This window comes from Eucyclogobius newberryi, unplaced genomic scaffold (genome assembly GCF_026437365.1).
Source record: "Eucyclogobius newberryi isolate DKJ021-1_F unplaced genomic scaffold, fEucNew1.0.hap1 SCAF_21, whole genome shotgun sequence".
Taxonomy (NCBI): domain Eukaryota; kingdom Metazoa; phylum Chordata; class Actinopteri; order Gobiiformes; family Gobiidae; genus Eucyclogobius; species Eucyclogobius newberryi.
The window spans coordinates 18,990,256-19,014,913 of NW_027315846.1; the positions used below are offsets into that span (position 1 = coordinate 18,990,256).

The 24,658-nt window shown below is 39.5% G+C and overlaps 1 protein-coding gene across 4 annotated transcripts in view; it reads left to right on the forward strand.

Annotated features, from left to right (window-relative positions):
* LOC140371097 (ryanodine receptor 3-like) overlaps positions 1 to 24,658 on the forward strand; it is a 113,545-nt gene that overhangs the window by 75,094 nt on the left and 13,793 nt on the right. For 3 of the 4 annotated variants that reach the window (XM_072458399.1, XM_072458396.1, XM_072458398.1), the window contains 37 exons: positions 3,376 to 3,649; positions 4,764 to 4,878; positions 5,147 to 5,279; positions 5,838 to 5,941; positions 6,015 to 6,150; positions 6,643 to 6,829; positions 6,971 to 7,079; positions 7,150 to 7,270; positions 7,981 to 8,150; positions 8,729 to 8,949; positions 10,017 to 10,107; positions 10,863 to 11,003; positions 11,664 to 11,827; positions 11,917 to 11,995; positions 12,506 to 12,595; positions 12,673 to 12,819; positions 13,606 to 13,668; positions 13,821 to 13,896; positions 13,996 to 14,119; positions 14,181 to 14,296; positions 14,369 to 14,436; positions 14,516 to 14,637; positions 14,722 to 14,771; positions 15,065 to 15,125; positions 16,502 to 16,740; positions 17,430 to 17,511; positions 17,605 to 17,735; positions 18,495 to 18,818; positions 19,293 to 19,533; positions 20,303 to 20,390; positions 20,468 to 20,560; positions 21,122 to 21,136; positions 22,293 to 22,463; positions 22,547 to 22,606; positions 22,976 to 23,110; positions 23,247 to 23,359; positions 24,439 to 24,535. In XM_072458399.1, the coding sequence (XP_072314500.1) occupies positions 3,376 to 3,649; positions 4,764 to 4,878; positions 5,147 to 5,279; positions 5,838 to 5,941; positions 6,015 to 6,150; positions 6,643 to 6,829; positions 6,971 to 7,079; positions 7,150 to 7,270; positions 7,981 to 8,150; positions 8,729 to 8,949; positions 10,017 to 10,107; positions 10,863 to 11,003; positions 11,664 to 11,827; positions 11,917 to 11,995; positions 12,506 to 12,595; positions 12,673 to 12,819; positions 13,606 to 13,668; positions 13,821 to 13,896; positions 13,996 to 14,119; positions 14,181 to 14,296; positions 14,369 to 14,436; positions 14,516 to 14,637; positions 14,722 to 14,771; positions 15,065 to 15,125; positions 16,502 to 16,740; positions 17,430 to 17,511; positions 17,605 to 17,735; positions 18,495 to 18,818; positions 19,293 to 19,533; positions 20,303 to 20,390; positions 20,468 to 20,560; positions 21,122 to 21,136; positions 22,293 to 22,463; positions 22,547 to 22,606; positions 22,976 to 23,110; positions 23,247 to 23,359; positions 24,439 to 24,535 (4,751 nt within the window). The remainder of the gene's footprint in view (positions 1 to 3,375; positions 3,650 to 4,763; positions 4,879 to 5,146; positions 5,280 to 5,837; positions 5,942 to 6,014; positions 6,151 to 6,642; positions 6,830 to 6,970; positions 7,080 to 7,149; positions 7,271 to 7,980; positions 8,151 to 8,728; positions 8,950 to 10,016; positions 10,108 to 10,862; positions 11,004 to 11,663; positions 11,828 to 11,916; positions 11,996 to 12,505; positions 12,596 to 12,672; positions 12,820 to 13,605; positions 13,669 to 13,820; positions 13,897 to 13,995; positions 14,120 to 14,180; positions 14,297 to 14,368; positions 14,437 to 14,515; positions 14,638 to 14,721; positions 14,772 to 15,064; positions 15,126 to 16,501; positions 16,741 to 17,429; positions 17,512 to 17,604; positions 17,736 to 18,494; positions 18,819 to 19,292; positions 19,534 to 20,302; positions 20,391 to 20,467; positions 20,561 to 21,121; positions 21,137 to 22,292; positions 22,464 to 22,546; positions 22,607 to 22,975; positions 23,111 to 23,246; positions 23,360 to 24,438; positions 24,536 to 24,658) is intronic. The other variant, XM_072458397.1, reaches the window with a different exon arrangement.

Genomic DNA, 24,658 nt, shown 5'->3' on the forward strand with positions numbered 1-24,658 from the left:
TTTGTTACATAAGGATCTGACATTTAGCACAGCAAGTTTCAGACCAGTTTCAGTGAGACTGGGCTTTATCTTTTCACAGGGAATATGAATCACATTTCTCAGATTGGGCCTGACTCGCATTTTGTTTTTCCATCTGTGTGATGATGTGACTACAGAAATAGCACTAGGGGGGGCTCTTTTTACATAGGGCCCCGGGTTGGTTTGATTTTTAATGTGACAATAAGTCCCGGCAACGCTGAGACCCAGTGCATCCTAGCTATGGGAGATACCAGGTGAAAGGCGAGGTTGGGTGGGTGGTGGGGCTTTTGTAGCCAAGGAGAATTTGGAGAGGCGAGGGGGGATGGGTGGTGGGGCTTTTGTTGGTGTAGTCAGCATAGCCCTTGCTATATTGGGCGTGAGTGGAGCCATCTTAATGCCTGATTTGATCAGACTTTCAAAATGGCTGGGAAGGCCCATGGGTGAGAGTGGAGATGAGAAGGAGAATGATGAATCTTTAGTGGGAGTAGATGTTGCAGGGGGAACCCAGGGCTGGTGTGAAGGCAGGGGCGATGACAGGGATGTTGTTGGGCTTGTCACAGATGGGTCCAAGGCCTTTGAAGATTGTTCCTTTGCTGGAGGCGGTGGAGGTGAAAAGTTTCTACTATAATTAGATTAAATTAAATTACTTAAAAGTCAAAAGTAATTTGGGTAAACTATACTCAAGTAAGAGTGAGTAAAATATATTGTTTAAAATGTAAATGGAAGGACTAAACATTAATCCACAAAAATGGTGCATTAATGAAGGTAGACCACAAAAATGATCAATCGTATCTGATGGAGCAGCTCCAGAAACACAAATGTTAAAATCATTTATATCGTCAAAGCTTTTGTCACTTATAGACTTACTCAGTGGAAAGAGGAACCAAAAGTAAAAGCACTGCTGTACTGTGAAATATATTACTCAAGTAGGAGTAAAAGTATGGTGTCTAAAAACTACCCCAACAAATACACATCAATGTTAAATGTAACCGAGCACCTCCTGCCTCTGCAAATACACAAACGTGTATTAAAAATGTTCAATTCCAAAGACATCAGGAAAGATTTGCACAGCCATTTCTCAAAAAAGTAAACATTTTTGTCTGGAACGCAGTCAAGGTTCAGAAAGGCAATCTGAGCCGAGGGATCGTGTGTGACCCTGACGCAGCTCTTCAGTCTGTGGCTGATGCAGCTCAGCAGATCAAAACTCAGGTGTGCATTTCCCTCTTAAATGACTGTCTCGGGGGCCGTGGTGGTCATGGCAGGCGCTTGGGTAAAGGATGACTGATTCAAAGAGTGCTTTGTGGTTTTCATTGTTGGTACCTGAACAGTACTTTTTTGTTACACAATTTAACCGTAAGAGCTGAAAACTATAACTGTGAGAAGCAACAATAAGTCACTGCAGTCCAATACTCCAAAAGTAATGTACGTTTTTATCAGGCTGTTTATGTGCCAATATCATTACTTTTCAATTCAGAAATAAAGCTAGTGAGGAATGGTAATCCTAACCTCATAACATAACATAACATAACATAACATAACATGGCGTGATATTGTGACCTGTCTTGTATTAACTATTATCCAACAAATAAATACTATATTATTCATAAAGCCTATTGAATATGATTTATGTGAGATTATTTGTGGTCATACTCCCTAGTAACTTTCTGTAGCTAATAAGAATAATATTATATATATATATATATTAATATTATGTTATTTTTATTGAGAATATAAGTTCTCTCTTGTTTTACGACTATACTTCTGTGCCTAAGAATTTCCCCATTGTGGGACAAATAAAGATTATTTTATCTCATCTTATAGCTGCACCTACTGGGACTAGTTTTCTGTACTGTTTTTTTTTGTTTTCCAGCACCAGTTGTATCATAACCTTCAAACTGTGCCCAGCCCATTTCCATATTAACCTTATGCAGTTATTATAGGCACTTATTTGCCACGCTTGCTTTTGACTGACATCCATTACTTGTCATATTCAATTCCTTTGTGTTTTCTCCCCTAAAATACACATGCATCTCTTTAGATAGCAGCAAGATTAGATAATTAGCAGTATTTATGATTCTGTAATGGACTTTCTAATTACATGCAGCGTGTGAGGCATTTGATCTCACACACACCGGTCACCATGCTTTTGATTGACAACCTAATAAACACAAACTGCACAATCAAACAAACTGTCTAAGGCTTTAAACACACAATCAACTAAGTACATTTATTTTAAGGAAATCAATTGTGCTTACGGCTTCTTTCTTTTTTATTATTCTCAATAGACTTGGATATATCTCCTCACACCAGAGTATGTACAGGCAGTGATTGATCTGCTTTTAACAGCGCCGCAGGGAAACCCACATATGAGCGGCCCAGTCAACCGCGCAACATGTAGATCTATTCATATCTCGGCCCTGGTTTATTCTTTACGTAATAAGACTCTCTGCTCGTCACTGCAATTGTGCCTTTTTCCCTTTGCCCCCAGTACAAGTAAATCACTGTGTTATTGTTGAAATTACCTCTGATAAAAGTCTGTGATGCTGTCTCTCTTCAATCTAAACTGGAGCTGAGCTGAGCTGCACCGACCTGGTATTTCAACTGAGATTTTTGCTTTTCCTCATCATAAAACATTTGTTTACAGGTTCGCCGTAATTTACATACTGATGCCATAATTTAAAAGCTGGCTGAGCGCTGAGTTTCTGTTTGTTGTCTGATATTTCAATGGAAAAATTATGCTATGTTGATAACACAGCAATACGTGGTTGCCATTTAATAGACCAATTTGATAAATTACTGTTGTTTAGCACTAGCAAGAACCACAACCCCAGCTACGATGCAAAGTGTTTATTGGCATGCGAGAAACACAATGTACAGAAATGGATGCTGTTTTGGGGCTTCTGGCGATGAGGGCTGTAGGCCCCCGGGTCTCGATACCCCCGTCAAGGAGATAAATTATAAGAATGAGAGTAATTAAAAGAGGGTGGGAGTGAGGGGCACGACGTCATGAACACAGGTGTATGTGATCTGGATGCTTAAATAGTATAGTTGCAGGAAGGGGCGTGGTCCTGCTCTTAAGATAACAAACTTATCCTCATTTTGACTTGTTAATCCAATTATGCTTGTGCCTCAAATTACATGTGTCCTTGTGGTGATGTGGAAGTGATACAAGTTGTGTAAGACAATGCCACTGACACAATAAAAAAGTCAATATAGTAATTATTGTGACAGGCCAACTGGCACACTGACTTGTCTCACCATTTACATCTACATTCATGAGCATTTGTAGAGAATACACTTTATTATTATTATGTTATTATTATTATTATTATAACCTCACACATTATTTCCTCACAGCCAACTTAAAGGAGCTGATCTCCCAGACCATGGTGAGCTGGACCCAGGAGTGCCACATCCAGGACCCTAAGCTGGTGCGGATGATGTTCAGTCTGCTGAGGCGACAGTACGACAGCATCGGGGAGCTGCGCAGAGCCATGAGGAAGACCTATACCATCAGTGCAGCTTCAGTGCAGGACACCATCCATCTGCTGGCCTCGCTGGGACAGATCCGCTCTCTTCTGTCCGTGCGCATGGGCAAGGAGGAGGAGAAGCTCATGATCAACGGACTCAGGTACTATATTACTATTAATGGGCTTGTCGGACTGCAGGGGTAGAAGAAGCACTCCATTTTGTTACTTAACTAGAATAATACAATGTAAAAGTAGCACATACAAAAGTCTTCCTAACATTTTCATGTACCTGCCTGAAAATGTAAGATTATAGTGTTGAAGTCTGTTAAATGTGGTGATTTTGATATAAACTTGTGCTGATTTGGGATAAATAGTTGCAATTAAAATCAATTTCACATTTTTTTCTAGTGAATTTTATGTATGTGTTGTTATTAACTCAAATCCAGCATTTGAACTCAAAACTTTCAGGCAGGATGTCACCACCAATGTGCTAAAAATAACCCCTCAAAACATACAGAAAGTACTTTTTACTTTTCAGCTCAGTTCAGAAATGTTATAGAGTGGAAAGTTCTCTCTGTTAAAGTAAAAAGTATCCACAGTAAAAATGACTTACAGATAGTTAATTTTTTTTTTTTACGTGCATGCAATACTTTTACTTTTGTACTTAGTTACTTTCCACATCTGTCATACTGTAGTAATATTTGTAGAGTAAACAACAAAGAAGAGGCAAAGAATGATTATTAGGTGCAATTCACTTCTTCCTATCTGATTTTGTGATTCTGCCATCAAATCCCATTAATCAGATACAGATTTAAAGATGATGAAAGCGACTTTGAGTAGAAGGAACTCATCTGAATTATGATTATTAATGAATAAAATACACACATTAGAAAACAGGTGTGAAAAACAATCCACATACAAAGTAAGCAAATCATAGCACTATTAAAAGGAGGAAGAAATGAAGGTAACGCCATGGGGACATTTACAAGAATAAATTAAAGAGTTGTCACAGCAAAGTACAAATTATACCCAATAAAGTCTAATGATTTCACAGGTTTTAACAGCTTTAGGATTCACAGACATGTCTTTGTCATTTTGAATTTCTGCAAGAAAAATGTGAAAAATGGGTTTACGATGAAGAGATTCGTGTTTTTGTATGTGAAATTTATCCAAGATAATAATATACTCTTGTTTGCCTTGTGAGTAATGTGTTTTACGGAACAAAAAGATGAAATGAGACCTAATAGACAATTCCAAAATGACTTTTCATTCCAGTGACATCATGAATAACAAGGTGTTCTACCAGCATCCAAACCTGATGAGAATCCTGGGCATGCACGAGACTGTCATGGAAGTCATGGTCAATGTGCTGGGAGGAGACAAATCACAGGTCGGAATCATTCAAGTAGAATAAATACAAGTTTAAAAATGGTCAAAATGGTCTGTTATGCAAATATGTCAGCTCTTCTAACATTACTATAATTTACTCAAAGTAAAACAACCACTACCATGATCGTAACCTTCCTGTGGTGATGATTTGTTAACAGTGTTGGACTAATGATGCCCGGTGTCTTCATTAAGATGATTTGTTGCAGAAGGACCAGATTTTGGCTGTTTGTCTCCAGTTTGTGATGTTTAATTCATCTGTTTTCCCACAGGAAATTGCCTTCCCCAAGATGGTCGCAAGCTGCTGCCGCTTTCTCTGCTACTTCTGTCGCATCAGCCGGCAAAACCAGAAAGCCATGTTCGATCACCTGAGTTATTTGTTAGAAAATAGCAGTGTGGGCCTAGGTAAATACAGCCTTTTATCCGACAAATATAACATTGACTTACCTAATAATTCATAGTAAAAAATCTGAGTAAAAACACAACTCACTGTATTGGTATTGATGTTCAACATAGATTTATTGTGACTTTCATACTTTTAGGTTGTGAATGTGCCTTGCTGCTGTCACTATAAATACAAAAATCAACTCTTTTCCCAACCAAGTAGAATTCAATTTGGGTTGAGTTAACTTAATGAAACAAGCCCAATGTATAAGACATAGTGTGATGCACATTCACTTTCAGCCAGAGGATCATTTTGCTACTAGTTAATGATTATATGGAAACTGAAAGTTGGACATTCTGTAATATCCAAGTCAGGTCAGGCAAGTGTGGCGTCGTAAGCCCAGAGAGGCCAATGACACACACTAACAGGCTACGTGTGGAGTCATGGGGCAAAGGAACATTCATATAACACAAGAGGCTCATTTATGGTGTTTTCACTTACACTTAATGATAGCAATTCACAACTGCTGTTTCTGAAATTCTGAAATAATTGTCTATATTTATATTTGATGTGCCCAGCCTCACCAGCAATGAGAGGATCCACTCCTCTGGATGTGGCAGCTTCTTCAGTGATGGACAACAATGGGCTGGCTCTAGCTTTGGAGGAGCCTGATTTGGACAAAGTGAGAATTTCTTCATTTTGATATTTATCTATTTTTTATGCATCACGTTTACCTTATGGCATATTTGTTTCAGGTGGTTACGTACTTGGCTGGCTGTGGTCTTCAGAGTTGCCCTATGCTACTTTCCAAAGGTTACCCTGACATTGGTTGGAATCCAATTGAAGGAGAGCGATACTTGTCCTTCCTGAGATTTGCTGTCTTTGTTAATGGTATTGTCCTTTATGTGTTGATGTATTGCACAATGTATGAACATGTACAATGAGTTATATATATATATATATATATATATATATATATATATATATATATATATATATATATATATATATATATACAGCCCAGACAGGGAATTTATATCCCTTCTGAGAATGGAAAGTGTCCTGCCCTGACCTCGCCTCTAAAATACAGCTTTAGTGGGACTTTTTAACTTTTACTTTCAAGGTAATGTTCTAATGCCTTATATCAGTGTTTCTCAAACTGGCATTACCAGTTTGAGTGTCTGCAGGTGGTAATTCAAATATTTGCTGAATTTAGATTTTGGTTCCCCTTTATCTTAGTCCTATCTAAGTGTGTACCATAGTCCTATTTTAGACCTGGTTTAGACTTAGAATAGTCCTTTTTTACACTCACACACCTCACACCAGTAATTTATTCGCGCTATATTGACTTCTCAAATTCCCCCTGTCCTACCTTTGCTCCAGGTGAGAGTGTAGAGGAGAACTCCAGTGTGGTGGTCAAGTTGCTAATCCGCCGTCCAGAGTGTTTTGGTCCTGCCTTAAGGGGAGAAGGCGGTAACGGTCTGCTGGCGGCTATGAAAGACGCCATTAAGATCTCCGAGACCCCGGCCCTGGACCTCCCGGGCTCAGTCCATGGACTCAGCTCTGATGCGTGAGATATCAAAATCAAACTTATTAAATCAATGTTAGAAGTTTACTTTCAGGGTTTATGTTATAGTCTGCTCCCCTGGATGCTCCACTGGCTTCTATGAAAACAACATATACTGTAACACTTATTTCTGTACTTTTTTAGCTCTGCAGATGGAGATGATGAAGAAGAGGTGGTGCACATGGGCAATGCGATTATGTCATTTTACTCTGCTCTGATTGACCTGTTGGGACGCTGTGCTCCGGAGATGCATGTAAGATTATACATGAGAATTTATTGAAGTAAAATTAAATCCAGTCGCTTAAAATGGACCTAATTTTCAGCTCATCAACAAAGGGAAAGGTGAAGCCCTGCGCATACGTGCCATTCTGCGCTCTCTTGTACCTACAGAGGACCTGGTTGGGATTATCAGCATACCACTGAAAATGCCCATCACAAACAAAGGTATCCTAGTTGATACAAGCTAGTTGGCATGCTTTCAGAATCTGTTGGATGTTTGCCACTCTACAAAATGTCCTTTCTTGGAAACCATTTGTCATCTTTGGGAACATAAGCGTCGTAAGGCGCCAAGTTGAGCTTTAGCGTAGAAGGGGAGCCACTGTTTCTCAGCCAACATTCACAGGATGCACTCTTGGATGGAGGCTACATTTAATAGTTTAATTATAAATACATTATAATTGCACAGGATACATCTTCAATTCCAACTCGATGTCTTGGTAATATACACGTACAGTTCTGATATTCTGTGCAAGGTTGAAGGTTATTGATTCGGTCTCACTCCTCATGCCTATTTAATCAGCACAATGCTTTACTGCACTTCTATAGCTCTGAGTAAGCCTGATCATTTATATAGCAGGCTGCCGTGCTCTTATTGATTAATCTGCATAAGCATGGAGATGCGAGCGTCTTAAATCTGCTGCTGTGAGCGGTGCCACACAGGCTCTGATGGCTGCCCGAGGAAAGGCGCTAGGCAATGGATTTAGAAAGCCCAACCACATGTAGCCTAATGAATACACATGGTTCCCCTAATGAGAAAAGACATGCTATTATGTCCCATAGGCTGGTCCTGCTGTACTCACTCAATGTTGTTACTGCCTCCCACCAGATTAGATTGCTTTATTTTAGGTAAATAAAACATTTTCTCCTTTATACAGATGGATCTTTCACAGAGCCGGACATGTCGGCCTGCTTCTGCCCGGACCACAAGTCCCCCATGGTGCTGTTCTTGGACAGAGTGTACGGCATCGAAGACCAGAGCTTTCTCCTTCAGCTGATGGAAGTGGGGTTTCTACCTGATCTTAGGGCGGCTACCTCCATGGACACGGTATAATATCACAGTAGTGGAAATATATGTGTATGGACTGTATTTTCAGCATCAATAACATGGGGTAGTTTTGTTTCAATGTGCTGTATTTAAACATTGAATTATGAATTGTTTTGCTGATGCTAAAACCTGTTGTCCCATAGTTTTTACAACTACAAACAAAACAATAGCATCACTTCTGTTACACTGAAACAACCATAACGATGTCAAAGACTGTGGAGGACACTTTGGTGAGGTGAATAAAAGATTAATTTAAACTTTAGATCGAAATTAAACAAATTACATTTTGCCAATTTGGTTCTTATGCCTTAAGCAAATGAACAACAAACTAATTCAGTAAGAAGCAATGTGTCAAGAGATTTTCCTCAACAGCCAACGCAAATCAATATTTAGACTACATTTAGCTGCCAATAACAACCAGTTACTTATTCTCACTTTGAATAAGTGAGAAGGGAAATTGGGATAGAGGGTGAATATCTTGAGCACAAAGGAGATTATATAAGAACTAAAGTGCTGTACTGTAAATAATAATATGTGCTGTGTGACCTCATTTTGTGATGCCGTGCCCTTTCCTGCAGGAGGGACTGTGCACCACGGAGACAGCTCTGGCCATGAACCGCTACATCGGATCTGCCATGCTGCCGCTGCTCAAACGCTGCGCCCCACTGTTCGCTGGCACCGAGCACTACGCCACCCTCGTGGACTCCACTCTGCACACCATTTACAGACTGTCTAAGGGCCGCTCGCTCACCAAAGCTCAGAGAGACGCCATCGAGGAGTGTCTTCTGTCCATCTGCAAGTGAGGAAGCCTTTCTCGATTAGTTAGACAAATAAATCAGATATATTGTTATTGCTTTGTTATGTCGGTGAGATATTTTTCTTAAAAAGTGACCTTCAAAGCACAAATATGGTGTGAAAAAACTTTTTTGAGAGGCATTTCTCCCTTGTCAAAAACATACCGGGAGTTGTATTTAGCTTAATTGACTCAGAGAAACACTCAGTTCCCCATTTGTGATAGATAACGCTTCAAGATCATTGCCAGACTCATTCTGAGCATTTCCACGCTCAAATCACTTTTATTACAACTGCATTCCTGCATTATCCTGTTTGAGGCAAGCTAGCTTTGTTCATTTTTCCTCTGTAATGTAATGCTCACACCAAGTGGAGTTCCAACACAATTCCTGATTAGGGAATGCCTCACATTGCTAAAGTATGTATGCTTTCCATTATTTGCTGTAGATACCTTATTTTAAGTTCCCATACATGCAATGCCAAATGAAGATAGTCAAGAGCATGTTTAAAGACCAATAACAACGCAAATCATGTATAATACGTGTCGTTTTAGTCCTCAAAATTGTAAGACTTTTTTTTTTTAATGTAAGGATAACCACGAGTTTATATAAACTATATATATATATATATATATATATATATATATATATATATATATATATATATATATATATAGACACCATGGAGAATGTTTTGTCTTCTGCACAGGACATTATGTTCCCTAATTAATTTTTCCAGGCCAGAGCATCTCCAAAACTGCTGTTCTTGTAAGAGTTTCCAACGCACATGTCACTATCAATCAAACATGATCTTAAGAAGGAACACTGTGTCCTGATATACTCATGAGATCCTTTAGCTCCTTTTGCCAATGAAGTTTATGTGCGGTAGGTTTATAATGGCATTTGTTATCCCCAAAATGCAGCTCAACACACACACACGCACCAAACTGGTTTAAATGTTTATGTTCATATGTTTTGATCATTACCGGGCGTTAAAAGCAGAAAAGGTGTGGATTTGGACGTTGTGGACGTTAAGTGAAGTCACCTGTCTTATCTCTGTCACCGCTCTGTGCAGACATCTCCGTCCCTCGATGCTCCAGCAGCTCCTCCGAAGGCTCGTCTTTGATGTGCCCTTGCTCACTGATTACTGCAAGATGCCTCTGAGGGTAAACACTTTTTCACTTTTTCCCACCTGACTTTCCTCAAAAACAGATTTCACACTCTGTCATTTGGCATGCACGCTTCATTTTCTTTCATCTGTAGTTTCTTTGTTGCGTCCTCTCTCAAACTTTCCTCAAAATATTATCCCATCACCTTATTTCTTCAATTTATTTCCTCTGCGGTGTCAAATAAACATTCTCTTCAATCCATTATAAGTCATACTCGCTCTCCCTCTCTCACACACACACAAATGTACATGTTCCTTGACCCAGGCTGTTTATCATGGCTGCTGAAGAGGTGGTCATGGAGAGCAAGAGAGAGCCAGAGATGAAGTATTGCACTGTGGGATTACAGGCCTGTTGGCTCCATTGCTCCATTCAATCCATCTGGCCACAGGAGAGAAACGACTGCACATGAAATAAACTGTTGCTGGGGTATGGAAGGGTGGAGGCTATTGTTGTCCAGTGTTGCTTGCAGTTATAGGGCCAGGTTTTCAATTAACTTTGCAGCAGAAACACGTAGCAGAACAATATTTCATACATACCATCTTCCACTTTCTCCCATGGCATAAAGGTGACTCCATTTCATTACCGGCTGCGATTAAGGTGTGTCCATTAATGTATACTCTGCATGTCATTGCATTATGTTTCCTCATTGTTACTTTGCTCACTATCATGTACTACACAATAGCTCCTTTACAGAGTACTTAAAAACACATACAATTGCTGTTCATATATTATTTCTGTCGTATGTTTTCCAGCTGCTGACAAACCACTATGAGCAGAATTGGAAATACTACTGTCTGCCCTCTGGCTGGGGCAGCTACGGCACAGCGTCTGAAGATGAACTCCTCCTCACCAAGAAAATCTTCTGGGGCGTCTTTGATTCACTGTCACAAAGGGTAAGAGTCACATGACCTTTCAGTGATTAAGTTTTAAGTTATAGTGTCAAAATGTGTGATGGACATTAAAGTTAACGTTGCAGGACAGTATATGACACCATTTCTACATGTAGAAAGTAGTTATTGGATATGCTTCTGATGTTTCTTAGGCCTTATCAGAATTTTTGGTCTGAATGTATTGTTTTTTATATTGGGTTATATTTACTGTTTGTGAAGCAGCGGGTTGCCCCATACGTGTAAATGCACATCATCGAGAGGAGCCTATGCCATTACCATCTTGATTAACATGTACTACGATTGGGGGCATTTTATTGCTGCCAATATCTATCGAGCTCTTTGTGATGCAGATGTATAGACTCAGCACTTCGCTTTAAATGCAGACTCATGAAAAGAGGCAAAGGCCGCATGGAAACATCAATAACTAGATAGGCATCATTGATCCAAATCTGAGAGCATGCTGGTTCTTTAGCATTTATATAATAGCTATTCAACTGGCTCTTAGTTTTTCCTTTTTTTTTTTTTTTTTTTTTGCATTTTGTGCTTATTTAGGTGATTATTAAGATTTAATGTTTTTTGCCAAAGCCACTTGGAAACAGTTACTTCTTCTTACATGTTCTTAAATCTACAAATGTAATTCTCATTCGTTCTCATTCTGTTTAGAAGTATGACCAGGAGCTTTTCAAAATGGCCATGCCGTGTCTCAGTGCTATTGCTGGAGCGTTACCACCAGACTATGTTGACGCCTCCATCAACAGTGCAGTGGAGAAGCCCAATTCTGTGGACGCTCACGGCAACTTTGACCCCAAACCCATCAGTACTACCAAGTATGCCCCTCGGTGCACCAAGAAATATTGCACAAAACACTGTTTAGGATGTCCTGTGTTGGATGTAATGCTGTTATATTTTCTTTCAGCATTACTTTACCAGAGAAGCTGGAACACTTTGCCAACAAATATGCAGAGCACAGTCACGAGAAATGGTCAGCAGAGAGGGTAAGATGAAGAGGCAAACAGCTCATGATGAATGAACTGGGGATTTTTCACATTTAACTGTGACTTTTCTGGCCAACTGCTTGTCACCATGAAGATGTTATTGCTTCACCTGGAATGTTCCACAGACTGGCTGGTATTAAACTTATCTTATGCTTTTCAAAATATTCTTTTACTAACAAAAACACCTGTAATAAATGAAAGCTCGATAAGGTTATTCTGTGGAACATTCCAGGCAACGCTATAAATCTCCCTCCACCAGAAAAGTTACACAGAAAAGTTACACAGTACTGCTTTAAAATTCTCAAACTTGGTATCGTTATTACTTGCAAGGCTTTTGACAAGATACAGTACGTTTTCTTTAGCTTGACTGCATTTGTTCTGAATAAATCCACAGAGAATTCAGGAGCTGTGAGACATTGTGACAGAATTATGTGCACTAAATATTTGATTCAGTCTTTCCAACTATAAATCCTCCGCTTTGTCTAAGGTCCGTCTGTGTTTGTGCCTCAGGTGCTGCTGGGCTGGAAATACGGAGACTGTGTGGACGAGAAGACCAAGATTCATCCTCAGCTCAGGGCCTACAAATCACTCACAGAGAAGGTTTCTATTTCACACCATCAGGATATGTTCTATATAGATGAAACCAAACAATAACTGGTGGCCTGTGTGTTGTCCAGGAAAAGGAGATTTACCGATACCCAATCAGAGAGTCGCTGAAGAGCATGCTGTCCATGGGCTGGTGCATCGACCGGACCAAAGATGGAGAGAGCATGTCCCTGCAGAGGGAGAGCGAGAAGATGAGGAAGATCTCCACAGTCTCTCAGGTGCACACGAACAACATGACAAACTGATCTGTGCTCAGACCCAGAGCAAAACAAAGAAAACAATGGGCTGATCCGAGTATGCTAATAGATGCTGGATTATGGTCATGAGCAGTATTCTAAACATGAATCTGATGACGGTTCACACCTCAGGGCCGCTAAAGTCGAGCCAATTCTACTAAAATATAGAGCTGTAAATGAATAGATAGATTAAACACAATGTCATAATTGTAATATTTTATCTTCCAAGTCATCTTACGAGCCCCAGCTCCCACTTTGGAAACCAGTACAGTGGACAAAACTGTAGACGACTAGAGTGTGTTAGTTTCCAGCGCTCTGTCAGAACAGAAGAAGCTACTTGGATGAGGGTCAAAATGAAATCACTTAAAAACGTTTAAAAATGTCCAATTGACAGTCATCAGTCGTATATGTACCACTGTTTCATACCCTGGAAGAGATTGATACTGATAATTTTCCAAGATCCAAAAGTAGGTGCTTTAATTCTTGCCAATTTAGCAGCTTGAGAATAAAAATCCATTTTATTAAACACAATTATGCACGTCCACCTGTTGTAAACAAGACTATAATCAGCCTTTGATGAAGAAAAGAAGATCATCAACTAAATATTTTTTTCTAAATTCAATTGTTGAATACTTTAAATATCAAACTAATCCTGCCTGTGTTTTGAAGTATATCTGCTATACAGTGTATGTGTTCAGATGTACAGCTATGGACATTGGACAATGCCAAAATATGATACTAAAAACACATGATATTTGTGTATTCCAGGCAAATGGCTTTAACCCAAGTCCTATCGACACCAGCAACGTGATCCTGTCCCGAGAGCTGCAGGTGGATGCCCAGAATTCATTTGTGCAGTGAGACGATAATGAAACGATGCTTCTCTGAATATGAGCTGAAACACTGCATCTTGAATACTAATGGTCCGGGGACACTTTCCACTCAAATCTGCACTTTCTCTCCCTTGTCCTTGTACTCTCAAGGGGATGGTGGAGGTGCTGGCCGAGAATTACCATAACATCTGGGCCAAGAAGAAGAAGAGCGACCTTGGAAGCAGAGGTGACTGGTTAATGAAGTCAATCTGAGAAATGAGAGTCAAATACACCAGACACAGACAAGTATAGATTTATTGAGGGGGTTCTTTCTCTGTGGTTGAAGGTGGAGGGACTCACCCACTGCTGGTGCCATTTGACACGCTGACCGCCAAGGAAAAGGCCAGAGACCGAGAGAAGTCCCAGGATCTGTTCCGCTTTCTGCAAATCAATGGATACAGCATTACAAGGTAAATCTTCCACATGGTCTTTCATACAATATAAATAATGCATTTGTTTTGTGGTTTTCAGAGGTTTGAAGGATTTGGAACATGATTCATCCTCAATTGAGAAGAGGTTTGCTTACAAGTTCCTCAAGAAACTGCTGAAATATGTGGATTCAGCTCAGGAATTCATTGCACATCTTGGTACTAGAACATTAAACATTGAAAATACTGCTGAATTTAACGAATATTAAATATATGTATTCTCAAATGTAGAGGCCATGGCTGCTAGTGGAAAAATGGACCGGTCACCACATGAACAAGAAATCAAGTTTTTTGCCAAAGTAAGTCTTGTATTAAGTGTAGTACAAAGTGTGTGTGTTTTAAATTGAATACATTGCTTTAAATGTGTTTCTGTTTCAGGTTCTTCTGCCCCTCATCGACCAGTACTTCAAGAACCACTCTCTTTACTTCCTCTCATCGCCTAGTAAGAACCTGAGCAGTAGCGGATATGCAACCAACAAAGAGAAAGAGATGGTCACCAGGTCGGCCCGAGTTCCTTTTTCACACCAAAAATGTACAAAATATAATACATTCGTGACATGTTTTTCTAACATTGTGATTTTCAGCCTTTTTTGTAAACTGGCAGCTCTTGTCAGACACAGGATTTCTCTCTTTGGTAAGATACTCGATTTTTGCTCTAGTTTATTATTATTGATGTATTAAGATTGATGAATAACATAAAATTATACAAATTCCAGCATGGGATAATGTAGATTATAAGTCAGCGGTAACACACTTCAATAGTCAGGTGGTGTATTGATTTATCAAAGGCCTGGATATGTAGACTTGATTGCTATATCCTGTTATGGTGAATATGGTTCTTTGACATCAGCCCTCCCTGAGCGCCTTATTTCAGATGTGAAATCACTTTCTCCTCCTAATGACAGCCCTGTTTTGTGCGTGTTGTAGGAAGCGACTCCACCACCATGGTCAGCTGTTTGCACATCCTGGCACACACGCTGGACACCAGGTGAGCACCGCTTTGTCAATACCAAAGTACAAAGCAGCTCCGACTGAGGATGAACAACCTTTTGACTGCACAGTTTTTGAAATGTTGTGATTTAATTTGAAACTTCTTTTTAAAGACAGTTGCACTTTGCACATTTTAAATATACCGAGGATTAGTATTTGATAAAAGGCTGAAATAGTGACTGAATCTTTACTTTTTTGTCATTTACATTAGCTTTCTTTAATTGTATGTTGTGAACTTTGCTCTGTTTGGTTTGGAAATCATTATTGTTTGGGTGAAATGTTGAGTAAAGAACATTACGATGCATTTAAGCGTTTACTATTGAAAATCCATTTGCATGTTGTAAGTGTTGTAAAGCTCGGATTTATGGTCTAACCTTTTAGCAACATATCTGATATGGATTTAGCTTTAGTAACACTTATTACACTAATGTCTTAAGGGAGTCCCTGACATTAACAGAACAGCCGTTGGCATTTCAAAAAGCAAAACAAATGTGATTGTGCACATGTTGCTCAAAGCCTGTTCTTCAAAGACAGTGCTGTTTTGGGATGCAGCTCACACACATTGAGCCCAGTGTGAAATAGTTGGTTTATTTGTGCTAAAGAGCTCCAGCTGATCCCCACAGACACTCCGCGACTTCCATTTCTCTTTCAAACTGGGACGCATCGCCCCTTCACACTGGCTCACATGTTAAGCTCTGTTACAAAGTGCCCTGAAATGGACTCATTATATTAATGCATTGTGCTGTTTCAGAGTGGCACATTAAACGATATGCCGAACGGCTAAAACTCACCTTGGATTTGAATACGCCATTAATTTATGAAGTGAATCATTCTTGCCTCAGACTGAGCGCGGGCAGCTTGATATTCATATCTCATAATTCATACGCTAACGTTTTCTCTGGCTGTGGGATGCGATTGCATATTCAAGTGCATCCTGGGCATTCTGAGGAGGTACTGGGTAAATGTTTGGATGTGATAATGTACAAACTTTAAAAAAAATCATACAGGAAGAAACACAAATGCTCAGATGATTTTGTGTTGTCAACATAAAGCATAATAGACAAGTAAAATGGTAGAAAGGGTTACTACGGAAGCCCTGAGAAGCAAGTAGACACGTTTTTTGTCTTTTTTCTCTCGTGTTTGAGTTGCAGGCAGAAAAAAGTCCATAATTTTAACATAATGAGGTAAACTGCCTTAATTACACTAATAAACAGGAAATGCTACTCAAATAGAGCTCTTTTTTCTTCTTTTTCTTTTAAACTTAGAACACGCTACTCCCTACTGCTTACCACTCAGGGCGTCTGAAGTTAGCAGAATTAATGTAAAAGTAGAAGTATTTTGTAATAACATGGTGCCCCTCTTTCACTCCCCCAGGACAGTGATGAAGTCGGGCTCGGAGCACGTCAGGATGGGGCTCAGGACGTTCTTTGAAAACGCGGCGGAGGACCTGGAGAAAACCTTTGAGAACCTGAAGCTGGGGAAGTTTACTCACTCGCGCTCTCAGATGAAAGGGGTGTCGCAGAATATCAACTACACCACTGTGGCCCTGCTGCCCATCCTCACGGCTCTGTTTGAGCACATCACTCAGCATCACTTCGGAGTCGACCTGCTCCGTGAGTCTGACAGCTAAGCAACCACCAGCAGACAAATGTGTGATCAAACCAGACGGAAATGCAAGTCAAATGTCAGTCTTTTAGTGTGTGATAGTGAAAAAGATTTCCTCTAACCGCTTGTTTCTTTAGTCGTTTAAATGCGCACTGTGTAACTTATGCCACCTGCTTGTCTCCATGGAGATGCTATTGCTTTGCATGGAATGTTTCACAGCATTATTTCTCCAAAGTTCTGACTTGGTCTAATGGTGCCCACTGGTTGTCTCCATGGAGATAGATATGTTAATGCCATGCTGTGGACATTTCCATGGAGATAAACAGTAAACCTTAAACTATCAGAGAATCACATAGAGATAATATAATTCAATCATTTTGCGGGAGATTTTAACAATAACAATGACTTTTTTTGTAATTCAACAGAAATATGCCCAAAGGTTCAAGTGTAAAATGATCCGATATATCACCATGTACCTGTGTTAGGAAGATTACACCTCCAGTTTCTTTTCATTTTTACTATTACAACATTATTTAAACAATTTCAACAACCACACATTTACTTCTCACACAAGTATGATGCCTCTTGCTCTTAATTATTCAGTTTTGAGCTGTATTAAAAGCACTGAATCTTATCAAATTAGATTAAGACCGACCGTATATTGTATATTCACCACCATTTGTCTGTCTGTTCTAAGTGGATGACGTCCAAGCCTCCTGCTACCGCATTCTGACCAGCCTCTATGCACTGGGCACAGGGAAGAACATCTACGTAGAGAGGTATCCTTATTATTGAGAGTGAATGGTATGAAATATGAATTGCTGGATTATTGTCGCCTTTACCCTCTCCCGCGTTGCTCTGCGTGTCCCCAGGCAGCTGCCGGCTCTGGGGCAGTGTCTGGCCACCCTGGCTGGAGCGATGCCCGTGGCGTTTCTGGAGCCGAGGCTGAACATGTACAATCCCTGCTCGGTCTTCAATACCAAGAATCACAGAGAACGTGCCAGTAAGTTAATGAAAGGAGACATATGATGCTTATTTTCAGGTACTTAGTATTGAATCATCACATAAGTAGATCATTATTTCACATTTTGTTCATTGTAAACCACACTATTGATCTAGAATGGCTTAATTATAGAAGCAGGTCCATTGACTTACTGTTTGAAACTGCAGAATTGATCAGCTCCACCCTTCAATGTGGCACAAGCACTTACATTTACATGTTTTTATTTTAGAAAAGTGACTCAATTATATTTTAGAACCCTACATGTGTTACTCTGAGTCTTAATTTTTAAAATATTGTAACTAAGTACAAGGAAATGGATGGGGCATAAGGGGTAGGTGAAAACAGGAATTTTCTGAGCACTGGAGGCTCAGCTGCAGGACAATACAGGATTATTCAAACATACATTGATTAAACAATGATGACAAAACACTGTAACAAGGTCAAAAGCTCGTTAAAGTTGAATTCGTATACTATATCTCCTTTAATAACTAAATATAAAAAGCTTACTATGTAGCATTTTGTTATTGTTGTTCTTTTAGTTTTTATAGATCGCAATAAATCACAAAATGTCTCATTGAATAAATTCAGGGTGGAAAATGAATTGATGAATTGATGATTATGATCATTCTTGCGTTCAATTTTGACTTTTTTCAGTATGAGTAATAATCCTTACCCTGTTAAATCAATGCAACGTGTTTACATTTATAAATATATAATTGTATATTTCTATGAAAATGAAAGCTTGTCCCTTTGTTTTAGTGCTTGGAATAGCGGACTCAGTTGAGAACGTGTGTCCCGGGATGCCTCGACTGGACGGCCTGATGAAGGACATTAACGACATGGCCGAGTCCGGGGCGCGGTACACAGAGATGCCCCATGTGATCGAAGTGGTCCTGCCCATGCTGTGTAACTACCTGTCCTACTGGTGGGAGAGGGGCCCCGAGAACCAGGCGGTCAGCGGGGCCATCGTGTGCTGCACCACGGTCACGTCGGAGCACCTCAGCGTCATCCTGGGAAACATCCTGAAAATCCTCAATAACAACCTGGGCATCGACGAGGCCTCCTGGATGAAGAGGATCGCAGGTGGGGCCAAACTAGTGCCGTAATCAAATAAAACATCAACATATTATTACATTGAAATATCTTACATTGTTGTTTTCTCTCCCTAATAACAAATGAATTAGGATAATCATACTATAACACTCGCTTCTTCTTGTCTTTTCTTTACTAGAGCTTTACGGGGTGAATTCTGTTTGTTAGATTTATAATTGAAAAACCCTGTGGCAAAAACTAATGGCTGGAGCTTTTCAATTACTCTAATACTAGCAGCTTCATTGCTTTTTCTATTAAGCAACAATGCTTAATGTCGTTCTAAAACGACAAAACAACTTACTGATCCATGTGGAGCAGTTCATACAGATAATTAATGCTTTGATTTTCTGATTGCAGCTATGGAACTAAACCAATTGTGCGTCTGCATTCAAGCTCACAACTAATGCACTAACATTATCTATTCATACCTAAACAGTAATAAGGCTGCGGCTTTATTTTTCACAGTGTACGTGCAGCCGATCATCAGTAAAGCTCGGGCCGACCTGCTCAAGAGCCACTTCCTGCCCACACTGGAGAAGCTGAAGAAGAAGACGGTGAAGGTGGTGATGGAGGAGGAGCTTCTGAAGGCCGACTGTAAGGGAGACACGCAGGAGGCGGAGCTACTCATTCTGGATGAGTTTGCCGTGCTGTGCCGAGATTTGTATGCCTTCTACCCCATGCTGATACGCTACGTGGACAATAACAGGTTCGATGACACTGAACGTAGGACACACTCATTTTATTCTTATTCTTTGGGTTGGTGGTGGTAACCATGAATTATTCAAATGTACTGGAATTTGAAGGGGAATTGTTGCGTATGAAAAGGCAACAGGCATAAACACTATTCAAAATTCAACACAACATAAACAAAAATAACAGTACTGTTTTAAAATAAGGTTCCATTGTAAACTCTTTATAATGCATTAATACGCTCTAGTTATTTGTTAATAAGCACTACTAAGGTATTTACTAGCATTTGTCACTTGGGGATTGGTTAAGTTTAATATGTAGCTTAATAATGCCCCTACAAATATTTGTTGCAATTAATACACACACACATAAAGTATTATAAGCTATCTAATATCGACAAATACTAGTAATTGTCCAAATGCTTATAAACAAATAACTAGTGCATTAGTGCGCTTATAAATAGTTTACAATGAACATTATTTTAACGTGTTACCAAAATAACATAAGGGTCCCTACTTTAGACAAGACTGCCTTTTAATCTTTTTAACCTTTTTCAATTAGATCATGTATAGACTATACACATTTTGTGTATTGTTTTTAAATAATTGCATTATGAAAAAAAAAAAAAAGAAATATTTGAACACATGATTCAATTTGCTATGTTTATGCCAATCATAATGTTGTTCTAAATATTTGACCTAATACATAATGTGCACACATTGTATTTACATGTATAACTCCTGTAAGTGTTTGTTGTAGTACTCTGTGTTGTGTGTGTACTGTAGGTCCAGGTGGCTCAAGGAACCGGACGCTGACTCCAATGAGCTCTTCAAAATGGTAGCAGAAATATTTATTCTCTGGTGCAAGTCCCATGTAAGTTACATAAGAATATCTTTATGAAAGTAATAAACTTTTATACACATAGTTCAACAAACTGTTTTCTTCTTCAGAATTTCAAAAGAGAAGAGCAGAACTTTGTTGTGCAGAATGAAATTAACAACCTGTCCTTTTTAACTGGAGATAGTAAATCCAAAATGGCTAAGGTGGGTTTTAGTTTTATACATTTAAGTTTGGAGCATCAAACATAATCCTGTCACAACATTTGCCTAACATAGAAATATACTGTTAACATGTTATGCCATGTTTACACAAAGTATTTGCATACATGTGCTCATACATGTGCTCATAACAGGTAAAGTGCATTCAATAAGATGAGCTGCTGTGGGGATGACTTCATGCACAAACATGTCACAATCAAATCATTTTCTCAAATTGATTAAACAATATGGCTCTTTGTGCATGTGTATGCATGTACTCACTCTTCCCATAACACTAACATTCATACTCCTTAGCTATCACTTAGGTCCCAATATACTTGTCTTGCCTGATTAAGCTGTTTCCAGGCAAACAAATGTGTTCCACTACAGTGCACTTCCAAGTGAGGACCCTGTGCCTGCCCCCATTAACCGCCCTCTCATCCTTTCTCCTCTCTCTCTCTCTCTCTCTCTCTCTCTCTCTCTCTCTCTCTCTCTCTCTCTCTCTCTCTCTCTCTCTCTCTCTCTCTCTCTCTCTCTCTCTCTCTCTCTCTCTCTATCTTTGAACAGTCCTTTAAGGAAAAGGTAGAGTGATGTGCATGTGCTTTTTACTCACTAGCTTATTGGCTTACGCGCTGCAGTCGCCAAGCAGAGAATAGCCTGTGCCCGCTGTACTCTGTACTCTGTAGTCTAGTTTTATGTTATCTTATTCTCGTGGCCTTTGCTCCATTTATCAAAGTCTGTGACATAGTTGCTTTGGTCATTACTCATCGCCGTAAGGATGCTACATTGTATTAGAAATCATGTGTTTTTATGTAGAGCTGGGTTGAAATAATCGATTTTCCGATTTTTAATCGATTTGCATATTAATGACCGATTATCGATTCGGACGTCCAAAGATGGATTTTTTTTTTTTTTTAATTAAAATTCTTTTCTACATTTCCCTCAATCTACCTTCAAGAAAGATAATTCAGGACTCCTGAATTATCTTTCTTGAAGGTAGATTGACCCTTAACCTTTTCATCAGTCTTCCATCAGTAACTACCAATGCTTGTAAGATTTGCTGTTTAATATTGATATAATACTAGTTGTAATATGTTGCTTCTCTACACAGTCATGAAGTGAAGGAAACGGTTCAAATACATTTTTCATTTTTAATAACATTAACCCCAAGGATCGAATCGAAATCGGATCGAATCGGAAATCAGATCGAAATCAGAGCGAATCGGATGGGATCTGAGAAATCGGAAAAAAAACAATTTTGAAACGTAAAAATCGGAATCGAATCAATTCTTGAAATTTGAATCGAAACCCAGCTCTATTTTTATGCCTTGGGTGAAATTGTACTTGATAGACTGTGTTCTCTGTGTTGTAGTATGTAGTATGTAGGTGTTATATGTTTAGACCATGTGGACTGTCTGTCTAGTGTATGTTAATTACTGCTCATATGAAGTTCTGTTTATACGTTCTGCATAGTAATGGCATAGTTCTTGTTTCTTATTCAGTACAGTTAATATAATTAGTTCTTACAGCTCAAACATAAACACTTTTGGTCTTTTGGCTTTAATTCATTTTCAAGTAAATCTCATGAAATTCATCATATTTTAAATATGTTTAAAGAGCTTTTAAGACCTTTAAATGGTCTTGTTATGGTTTTAGCTTAGCAAGTGTTTTTCAGTTTTGATTTAGAGAAATAGAGAAGTTAGTGGGGCAAATGTGAATATAATGTTTGTGGTTCCAGTCTGGAGGGCAAGACCAGGAGAGGAAGCATAAGAAGCGACGCGGAGAGTTCTACTCAATCCAGACGTCCCTCATTGTAGCTGCTCTGAAGAAGATGCTGCCGATTGGTCTGAACATGTGCACACCAGGAGACCAAGAGCTTATCTCTTTAGCCAAAACACGCTACTCACTGGTTAGGAACTTTTCTCATTAAACTCTTATATCATTTAAACTGGCCTGGATTGTAGCCGTTCTTATTCTTTTGATCTTCAACAGAAAGACACTGATGAAGAAGTGAAGGACCACATTCATCAGAATCTACACCTCAGAGAAAAGGTAAGTGAAGACAATTACTGTGGTCCAGGGATGTCAAATTTGACTGTTATGATTATTGTGAGAGGAAACATCTCACTTATTCACGATTGTTGCCACTATGACCATATACTACTGAAATGCTTCATTTGCTTTCCTTCATACGTCTAGCTTTATAAATAAATAAATAAATACAAATAATGATATTGTCAGCAGCCAGATAAGAATGTGCTTTACATTGGTTTGAGGTTTTTGGAGTATATATTGAGCTGAAATTATAGTCATAGTTGCTGCATTAAGTTCTCACGATTACTTTTTTCATCTATTCATTTTGACATCCCTACTGTAGTCAGTCTACATTAGTGTTGAAAGAACATTCTTGTATACTATCAGTCTGAGGACCCAGCTGTGAGGTGGCAGTTGAACCTCTACAAGGACATTCTAACCAGGACTGAGGGCCCCCCAGACCCCGACAGAGTGGTGGACCGCATCCAGAGGATCTCTGCTGCTGTCTTTAACCTGGAGCAGGTCTGACCGAAAACTAAAACACACACTGTGTGGTACAATATCTCACTTCCTTCAATATGTTTTTTTTTTCTTGAACTGTGCAAATTTGATATTCATTCATTCATGACATTATTTTACCATGCTGTTTTTTCAACAGGTGGAGCAGCCTTTGCGGTCCAAAAAGTGTGTGTGGCAGAAGTTACTGTCCAAGCAGAGAAAGAGAGCGGTGGTCGCCTGTTTTCGCATGGCACCGCTTTACAACCTACCAAGGTACCACCAACACATTGTATCTCCACATCTGTGTTGTAATGTTGTGAGGACTATGATCCTTCATCAAGTCCATCCAGGTTCTGACCCAGAATTAATCCAAGTCGTCCTGCTCTCCACGTGTAGGACAAATGTCTGGCCTGCAGCTGTTATCAAAGAGTAGAAAAAGGGACACTTGCAATTTCATGGCCTGCTGCTCAGTAACTCAATCACACCGAGCCGCACAGCGCTACAGTAGGGAGGAAAACAATTATGAGGGTCCAACCTGGGGGAGGTTATTCCCAATATGCTTTCTTAGCCAGGCTGTTTTTATTCACAGTTATTGACAGTGAAGTATGATGTGATATAACCACTAATTATATGGCTGTTTTTAATGGTGTGTGGTGCTGAAGCATATGGCTTGTCTTTTTTTAACAGGTGGGATTTTGTGTCATATTATGCTGTGCTTGATTCTTCTCAGGCACATAATTAACAATTACTTCCTGAAAGCCTACCAATATAAGTGGCTGGAAAGGTTGCATGGGAACTCAGACTCTGACTGTCTGCTCTCCATGCTTTCGGTAACAATCTACAGTATCATAATCCCTGCTTTCCTCTCCCTGATGCCATTCACTATTGTACAGCATTCAGACATGTTTCCACTGGAATGGTCTGTATCCACATGATTAGGCATACAATTGTGACTCTTGACTACTAATGTGCGTCAGTCCAACAAACAGAGGGCCACGCCACAAATATGTGAAGTTAATTCTAGTTTTGATTTTTGACTCACCATCCACTACTGTTTGGAGCCTATGGGGGCAGAATTGGCATGTGGTCACATTGTCATGATAATATGTCTAACGTTATGCCTGAATGATTAGTGTCCAACGTGAGGATGTAACAAAAACTTAATCTTAACAAATCTTAATAATGTATCTCTAGTAACTCTCTAGTGACTAAATCTAATAACCCTCCTTTTCTAAGGTGAATAATTTGCCTGTTCTCTGTACTAACACATTCATTCTGCCTTAAGGATCCCTCTTACCCTTTGCTTCTCTCCTGTCTAACCCAGCTGATGTGCTGTCGCCCTCCCTTTCCAGGCATCGCTCTATTAACCTGTTCCTCCTGGCCTATCAGAGAATATGGATAGAGACAGAGGAGTACTCTTTTGAGGAGAAGCTAGTGCAGGACCTTGCAGTAAGTACTCTGCAGTGTCACAGGGAGCCAGAGTGTCGTGTCCATTATCACGTCCAAATATGTACCACTGGGTCACACCCTGGCCTCATGCTGTGTCCCTCACTCAGCCCTTCATTTATAGCC